General features: G+C 37.6%; 1 protein-coding gene across 20 annotated transcripts in view; it reads right to left on the bottom strand.

Annotated features, from left to right (window-relative positions):
* Window positions 1–9,525, bottom strand: part of ADD1 (adducin 1) — a 67,021-nt gene that overhangs the window by 21,757 nt on the left and 35,739 nt on the right. For all 20 annotated transcript variants that reach the window (XM_087737644.1, XM_087737643.1, XM_087737647.1 and 17 more), the window contains 6 exons: window positions 8,617–8,768; window positions 5,731–5,811; window positions 3,820–3,969; window positions 2,702–2,845; window positions 2,478–2,576; window positions 1,933–2,109 (listed from right to left, as the gene is read on the bottom strand). In XM_087737644.1, coding sequence (XP_087593770.1) covers window positions 1,933–2,109; window positions 2,478–2,576; window positions 2,702–2,845; window positions 3,820–3,969; window positions 5,731–5,811; window positions 8,617–8,768 — 803 coding nt within the window. The remainder of the gene's footprint in view (window positions 1–1,932; window positions 2,110–2,477; window positions 2,577–2,701; window positions 2,846–3,819; window positions 3,970–5,730; window positions 5,812–8,616; window positions 8,769–9,525) is intronic.

The following is a 9,525-nucleotide window of genomic DNA, read 5'->3' as shown; positions in this document are numbered from 1 at the left end:
TTGCCTACATATAGACTTCTCCGGAAGCTAGTTTTTTTTCCTGGGGGAGGGGTGGGGAAGTATATCAGTGTTTCCTGGTATTTCTCATTGAATTCTCAAGTAATAGTTCAAGTCTCTGGAGTTGGATTTAAGACCAAATGCAAAATCCTGACTTTTCTTTGTACCATATTCCAGCTACTCATTTACACGTTTTTGTTTTTTTTTTACTGCAATCAAATGTACTGACTGTTTCTCACAATTCTAAATCAAGGACATAAAAAAGCACCTGTATGATACAAAATGTAGGGCAGATAAAAAGATCTTTTTTGTGTTCTAACATCTAGAATTCAACATATTGTATACAAGGGAAGGCTTCAAGAATACTACTTTTATGTCCCTATTCTCTCCTCTCCCTAATCTTTTCTATGTTGTTTTTTTCTCCTACTTTCTCTGAATTATATTTTGTTTTCCTTTTTACCTTCCCTAATAACACTAGTCATGTTTTCCCCTGCTTTCTTCCATATTTTGCTCAGCATTTAACATACAAAAAGGACTTTAACAGTTTCTCTAAGAATTTTCCACTAACAAACTATTTTCAATGTGGCTCAAAGAAAAACAGTGTGAACAGCCCACTTCCCAAAGCGCTCAAATTCTTTATTGCTAAAGCTAGTTGTAAAGAAACTTCAGCCCATTAAGCACAGCTGAGACATTACCTTGGCTGCTGCTCCATCTTTGAATGATCCAAGTGCAGCATGAGTAATTATCTACCACCTAATGTAGTTTATCCAATATAACATGTGGCTATTTGTAATAGTAAGGCCCTATACTGGATGACTGAAAGCTCCTTTCTATTCCTACATTCCTAGCGTGTACAATGCTATTTCCTTTGTGATCCTCCTTCCTGTTTCAGTAAGAAACATAAAACTGATATTCCCTAGAGAAACTGAAATCCAACTGAATCTACCGAAGGTACCAGCCAGTAATACACGGAGTCTGCTGTCCATAGCCAATTACATTAATAGTCTCATTATTGCTCACTAAAAATCAATGAGAATTTTTCTATCAACTTAAGGTTACAGCTGATCACTTTGTCTGACATGAAAACGTTAGATATTCAAATTACTAATCAAGTAACCTGATTTTTTTTTCCCCCCATACTACAGATAGGACACTGATCTAAGGGGAAAAAACTTAGCTATTTACTACATAGCAAATGTGGTGGATAGCATTTTAAGATATCATCAGTGTGGATCCTGTCAGGGGCATGTGGATTACATGACCATGAAGACAACAGTTAAGTCTACAAAGGAAAAAGATTAATTAAATCGCAAATCAGAAGACTATGTCTGATTATTACAGTGACCATATTTTTATGTTCACTACCACTGTCTACAGTCACCAGTTGGAGCCTTCTGACAGGAAAGGTATAATTTTTCCCATTACAGCTGGATAGCAAATGGTGGTAGCTGGTCATTCATTACAGATAGGATTTTACTGAAACCATTTTATCTGATGACTTTCATTTATTTATTTGAAGTCTGTCTTTTGAGCTCTTCTAGGTTCTATTAGAGTCTTACAAAGTGAAATCATGCTGGACCCTGCACCTGACAAAACATTAACACTGGGTTACACGTTTTCGGGAGGGGATGGCAAGCACCACAGTACTCTCATTTGGAAGTGCCAAATCACACAAGGATCCCCCCTGATCTCACCAATAACTACCAGATTATGAATACAGAAGTAAATCTGCTATCTGCACAAAGGACACCTGAAGAATTATGTGATACTTTTCATGCTGTCTCCTCCTCTGAGGGCTCTTCATCTTTGGGAAGGAACAAGCTGTATAAACTATCCCTACATTCAGCCCATTCTTTACTAATGCCCCTTATTGCAGCTTTTAAAGTATTTTATACATTATCATATGAAACAATTAGACAAAAACTCCTGCCTTACCAGATTATCGAGCATTCGCATAAGAGCTTCAAATTCCTGTTCGCCAATCTGCCATTTTGGATGGGATACAGTACCCTCACCTGCTGGAGACTCAGGGGAACGAGACTTGGCTTTATACTTTCCAGGATCTAAAAGCACTAAATTGTCAGGTCCGCCAGCACTGGCCAGAGTACGTACCTTCAAAACAATAAAGTTATCTTTTAGTCTCTTGGGGGGGGGCAGGGGGGGCAAAAACAACCAAAAAATGACATCAGCAAAACAGAAGATATCTACTTCATTTTAAAGCTAAACATACTTGTTTGTCTTAAGGCTTTGAAAATATCTCTATTTTAATAGGCAGTATATCTCAAATCAATGGTTCCAATACAGTATTTGAATATTGCTGGTTAAACTAATGTTTTGGATGTCTTCGTGTAATATAATGATTTCACAGATCACCATGTTCGTTTAGATCAAGAGTTTAACCAGTAAAGTGTGCAACTATTAGTTTGTTTGAAGGTTAATATAGCAGACTGTATTATTACATAACATACTAAAATTCTTACTTGAATCTCACAGGCAAGCACTAGATTATGAATATAGTAGAAAGCCTCTTCAACAGTCTCTCCAACTGATACTAAGCCATGGTTTCTGAGAATAAGGACCTAGAGAGACATTGCAAAGACAGTTAACAGCAGTAAGGAAAGTCTTGTCTTGCTCTTGATTAAAGAGCATACCTCCCCCACCCCCACACACATACTTTTCTTTAATTCCAGATGTAAATACTGACCTTGCTTTTAGGCCCCAAATTTTTCTGAATAACCACCTTTTCTTCATCATCCACTAAAATACCATGGTAGTCATGATAAGCTACTTCCCCTAGAGAAAGTGCTTCAGGTGAAATTGGCAAGAGACCACACTTCATTGCAGAAACCTGAGAAATATTAAAACAACTAACTTGATTTCTCGCAACAGAAAAAACAAGAAAAAAATTACAATATCATAATGATTCAAAATGATAATGAAAAATGTATCTTCATATATTATATGTATGTGTCTGTGTACACGCACATACACAGTTGTCTTATACTCTATCCCTAAAGGCTCTATTTTTTGCAACTTTTGGATTGAATACAAAAGTCACATTGATCTTGGGTCTGACTCACTATGGCTGCTTTTATATGACATCAACACCAATATGAAAAGGCTCAGGGGAAAAAAAAAAAACCAAAAAAACAAACCTCAAAATCAACTGCCTCCTTAATATCTTTCACTCCAGTCAGTTCCCGCCCCCCCAAGCAGAAATTTAGTGACAAACTTTGACACAGCTAATTCCACTGCACGTAAAGTTAAGGAATATTTTTAAAGACTACTCTATAATTCACAATTTTAGGAATCTGATCATTCATCCTTCCTTAAAATGGTTATATCACTGCTGTTAATTGTTTAAAAAAAAAAAAAAAATCAGAATGTGAACTTTGAAATAGTCACCAGATGACTCTCAAAAAATTCCAAAGAGGTAAAACTGACTTGCAACCAGTTGCTCTAAAAGAGGTGTTGGAAAAGTTTCAAAAACCTTGATAAATTGTGCTTTACAAAACCAACAAAATATGCTAAAGCTCTTATGACTCACTGTCAAAACATATGGTCTTTTGTGGTAAAGGACACACAAATAGGAAATATGTATTTTCCAATTATAGCACTCAATTTACTGGCTGACCACTCATGTAACAACCAAAAAAGGAGGATCTGATTGATTCAAACAGAACCACATATTTGAAGGCAGACTTAAAGGCTTTGGGCCCTTCAAAAAGGAAGCAAATCTATGATTAAGGGGGACCCACCTATTTTCCAGTTGGGTGGGGTGGGGAAAACAGGACAGATGACAAACTAAAAAAGCGTACTTACTGCTGCCCCTGCTGGCGTATGAATATGAACAATGCATTTGACATCAGGTCGAGCTGCGTAAATTGCAGAGTGCAAAGTAAAACCAGCTTGGTTTACTCCCAAGTTAGTGCTTCCACGATCAACTACATCTCCCTGAATATTGATTTTAACCTGGGAACGAAAAGAATTAGTTTCATAAATCAATCAAGACTGCCAAAAATCTGATTTAATTCAGCATTGCCACTGAAGCTCTAAAATCGTATTTCTTTCATTATTTTATTTTAACAAGTGTCAAAATGTGCACTATAAGGCTGTAGGTAGGTGACCAGAGCCCCAGCTTGAGATTAAGCTAACTGAAGAGAACATCAGGAACTACTGGATATGACACGAGAAATCGCTCCATGTAACAGGTAACGGTGCAAGAAGCTGACAAAAGTTACAGACAGCGCTGTGACAAATAGCTGCATTTCACAGAGAGCTACGGTGGAGTTATACAAGAAACTTGCAAACTTTACAGATACCTGAAGAGGAGTATTGGGACCTTTTGGGGAGTAGGTTCTTGGAAGGCCAGCACCTAGGTAACCATACCACTGATACCACCATGTAAGGCTGAGATTGCCCAGGTAATAATATTATAAATACCAAATTTGGATATGGGCGTAGCAAAACTGGAATAAAAATGAAAAAGTACTCATGCATGGGTTGTTTGTTTGGGAGAGAACAAGATCAGAGAAAATGGAGTTTCAGAGTGGAGAAGGGAAGAACAAGCACAGGAGAAATGGAGAGAAAGGGGCGATAAAGGGCCAGTCGTGTAAGCAGGCTGCTGGCCAGTATGCTCATCTGGCTAAGCTATGTGCCTTATCACTGTAGTCTATCTTCTTATTAAATCCTGCTGCTAGCTGTTTTCTGTTTGAACATGTTCTCTATGAGTGTGTGTGTGTGCATTTTGCTACCTTCATGCAACCTTCAATCTCAAGGTACTTACATTCCTGATATAGAGATAAAAGCAGAACATCTTAAAAAAAAAAACAAACAAAACCCAAAAAACCACACAAAATACCCCCAACAGCATGGCCCTTACCATCTTCAAAAAATCTTGTAGTAACAAGAAAGGGCAGGTCTCAGTTTTCTCCATTACTTTTCCTATAGCTTTTTCAATTAAAATTTTACAGATGGTTAAGGTGGAGTTATGTATGAAAGAGCCAACTTTACACATAGCTGAGGGGGAGTATTGGGACCTTAAGGTGTCAAGAGTGACACAAGTTTGAAACGTTACTACTCTGCACATACTTACCTCACCTCTCTGCTAGAGGTTACTTACCTTACAGTAACTAGGTGGAAAGAATAGTGTGAAAGTTTCCATTTTGTTTCAACGCAAGGGAGTCAACCACATTAACTCAAGTTGCCTTCAGCAGCAGTGTAGACTAGACTGAAGATAACCGCTTACAAAATGCTTCCCACTAGCTAACAGTTAAGGGAGTTGTGTCTTCAACTGCAACCATTAAATCTCAAAACCATAATTTATCTACACCCTCAGCTACTTACATCATTAAACGATGGCAACTAAATCAAGCATCTGACACAATGTCTTGAAATTGTAATTGGTCTGCATCATTTATGGCTGAAACACATACTGTTTCCTTCCACAAACCTGACTCTACAGCTCAAGGGCATGATGTGATTAGCTATTCAAATGACCTGGCTCCTCCTTACAGCTAGATCAACTGGAGGACACCTGGTGGCGAACACGTGCAAAGAAATCTCTGAGATACCTCAGCTGTATGAAAACCAACCATGTTCAATAAAACTATTCTAAACATGTAACGCCGAGTAAAATATTCTCTAGGACAGAATTTAAACAATGACAGATACACAGACAGAGCAGATTCAGCTATTCATATTTTACAGCTGCGAAAAGCAGTTATGGCTTACCAGACTAGATGCAGTAACTTCACTATAGAGGAGTCCGAAAGGTACAATGAGGAAGTGCTCCTGCTCAGAATTTACTCTGGCCTAAGAGTAAAACAAGAGTAAAAGTTACTAATAATATTTTATTAAAGAACACAAGAAGGCCCAAAACCATGAAAGTTACTTTCACTTCCCGAGTACGGAATGGGTAAGTATGCCTATAACATATGCAGTATGTGTGTGAGAAAACGCAAGAATTTGGCCCACGGATCTAGAACATCTTGATGCTGAGAAGGGTTTCATCACTGATGCTGGTGCCCTGTGAGACAGCTGTGAGCAGTACAGCACACTTACAGGTTTTCTACCAAGTATCCTGACCCCCACTTATGTTTTTGCTCTTCTGTCAAATTCACACAATCAGGAGTTTATAATACAAAAATAATTCTGAATTCAAACCATTCATATCTTGGGATTCATCTGTTTAAAGTATGTAAAATGAAAAGTATAGGACAGCTAGGTAGTTTAGGTATCTCTCAATGAAGAATTAAAAGGCTTCAAATGTTTTACTGGACACAGGAGACAACTCCCTATTTTGCTATTAGTCTGCCCAGTTTTTGTGTTTGGGGTTTTTTTAATGTTTTTAAACTTTTATTTATTTATCTAGGAGTTTTCCATTTCCCCAAGATGCAGCTGCTTTACACTCCCTCATGTCTTCTATTACTTGCAACATTAAATACATATATACTTTGATACAGTTCTACTGCAGGGAAAAAAGTTTCTAAAATAAGCAGTTGCTCAGTCATCCAAAAGCTTCTAGTACAAAGCTAGCTTCCTTTACAACCGGCTGGTAACACGCTCTAGCATAAGAGCTTTAAACTGCACCAGTTAGTTCAAGTTAACCTGTACTTATGAATCACCAAAATAGTTCTCCGTTATAGAAGCGTAAATGATCTAGAATATCTTTTACTTATTTCTGCAAGACAAAGAACAGGTATTATTCCAAATGCCCCAAAAACTAATGAGAAAGCCCAAACATAAGATAAACAAGCAGCAAGACTCACAAACCACTTTACTTTAGGATTAGATCCAATAAACAGCTCGTACCCTCAAAGCAAACCAAGACTTGGTGAATGATGTGTGCCGTCTGTAAACCTGTAATCTCAAATTCTGCCTAACCCTGGAGGCACCCAAGTTTACATTATTGTACTTGACATGAAAGCTCTTGATGCTCTGCAATTCTGCTGCTGCATCAGGACTACACCAGTCTGAAGAATTCCACACACAACAGTGATCAATAAGGACCCAGAAAAACAAAGATACTCCACCCAGTTCCCTGATATGCCCAGATTGGCATACGCTCTCATGTCTTCACAATTCCTTTCTCCTTAAACACACAAGCTTATGCCCCTCACTGAAGGCTGTTTTATCTTTTATCTTACTTAAGAAGTGCACTGGCAGCTTTTGACTTGAATGCAATCATCTAGTAATTATAGCATCCACTCACAAAAAACTGAAAACCTGGAGTCAAACTCCAGCTCTCCATGAAGTGGTAGGCATTCACCACATTTCAAAGGAGTGCCTTACTACCACACTACTACTTAATGTATGGGTATACAGAACAAAGACAAGACTATTTTGTAAATAGAACAACCTTGTTCTGTATCTGCTTCTGAAGGTAAACTATATCTATTAGTCACCTTTCAGAATGCTATTTACTGGAGGAGTTTGTAAGAGACAGGTGAACTACGACTTGTGATTGCTGGTGACAAACCATTAACCAAGACCTTTCCAGTACCACTTTTGCCTTCAAAATTGTCTAAAATACTTGCAGAACCTCATACTCCAAGTACTTTGACTGTCTTCCACCTGAACTGGTATCACCATTATCTAATCTTTCTGTGTCCCTCCGTCCCTCCCCCCCCCAAAAGAAAGCAAACTTGAGGCATTCCACCCCAATCGCATGCCCTTGCCTGTTTACCGCATTAATGTCCCTTCTACGAAATCAATTGTCCTGTCACGTATGAAAAATCAGGGGGTGGTACAGAGTTGTTTACAAGAACCATTATGTTGGTATGTTCCCTTACTAAAGGACCCAAATGGTCTAATGAACATTGCCTCGATCCTATGCCTACCCATATCATTTACCATCTTCATCAGTTCACACATAATATACCTTGAAATCTCAAAAAGCAGTAATAATAAAATTACCATATCTCATTCAGACTGCAGCTAGAAGAACTGAAAATACATAAAGGACAACCTCTACTATGCGGAAAAAAGAACAATTCAGCTCTGTTAGGAAAACAATTGACTGGGTTGCACACAACAGCTGTGACTTTACTCATGAGACTCGTGTTGATCATTCTTCTGGCATATAAAACCTCCTTGATTTGACCTCCTTGTCATTATTTTTATGGATGCCAGTGATTATTCAGTCACAAGGAAAATTGCTGGCACACTGCAGTAAGCCAAGTAGTTTGCTCACGTTCAGAAATACTATGACTTCTTTTTCAAAAAGGTTGGTACCTTGAATTATAAAATTCAACTGAATGACTAATAAGATATTTTAGTACTTAGCAAAAAAACTAAGACATGACCTTGCAGAATAATGCATACAATTATTCAAAGCATTTAAGATACTAGAAGACTGAGTCTTTCAGGAATCTTAATTTCATCACAAGAACTTTCATGTACACTCTCTTAAGACTCTATTCAGGCTATGGTAGCTGACATCCAAGCTGTTCCTGCTCTTATTCTTGAGATGCAATGACAAATCTCTTCACTGTTATACTGCTTTCAATACCACTTTGCTTCTCTTCCACACAAAGAGAAAATGACAGATGGGGGAGGGAAGCAATTCTCTTGTTTATTAAAACAATTGTTTCAGTTATCTGTTGATTCAATACTCACTGTTATATGATTGTAAATAAGCTGAGACCAGCCAAAGAGATCTGCTAATCTGTAGAAAGCCGCCAATTTACATCGTAACAGCTTCTCCCCTTTTTCATAAGCAATGGAATCCGATCCTCTCAGATCATTCACCGGTGTCACCATGCCAAGACCTGAAAAGGAGAAGGGGTAAAAAAAAAAAAAGCACAATGGGGCTTGCGTTCAACATCAGTTAAAACCTAACAACAACATGCACTGCTATTATAGTCATTGTTCTTACTAGTTTATATCAACATATTGACCTAGGAAATGGATAGCAAACTTTAATGACTATAATGTCATAATTCATATTACACAAATATAATGACAGTCAGGGACAAGCTCATTTATCTTCAGTAGACTCAGCATTCATTTCCTTCCTTAATATTTATTAGTGCTAAGGTGACAGTGTGTTCCTTAGCAAAGTATTTTTTTCCTCTCCCAAACTAATGATTGTCTGTAAAATACAACTTCATTGTTAACAGAAAAATGTAACCCCAAATATTCCACTTTTTGAGATATATGGTTTGGTATTCCTGAAAAGGAGAATTATACATCTAAAAAGACACACACAAGTTCATTTAATCAGGAAACATTAAGTACAAGCAAGACAGAGGAGGATTATGGTAAATAATTACAAATACTGTAGTTCTAGTTACAGTGCAATTAGAAATGTGGTTAAAACTAACTGTGATAAAGTAGAACCAGGCCACGCTACAGTCTAAACTACAGATTTATTCTGGAGCACAGGCAAGGATTTATATTATCTTAACACAGAACCTGTGTGTACATGCATTTGCACATTTTGGTTTTTGTTTTCCTTCTTTGCTTTGCCTGCTGATATTTCTTGTCTATAGCTTCACTTTACAGAAGAAAGCTGCAAACTGTATT

This window comes from Nipponia nippon, unplaced genomic scaffold (genome assembly GCF_047370975.1).
Source record: "Nipponia nippon isolate SJK-2023a ecotype South Korea unplaced genomic scaffold, ASM4737097v1 scaffold_6, whole genome shotgun sequence".
Classification (NCBI taxonomy): domain Eukaryota; kingdom Metazoa; phylum Chordata; class Aves; order Pelecaniformes; family Threskiornithidae; genus Nipponia; species Nipponia nippon.
The sequence above is the reverse complement of the archived record's forward strand: the minus strand, read 5'-3'. Positions and strand labels throughout refer to the sequence as shown.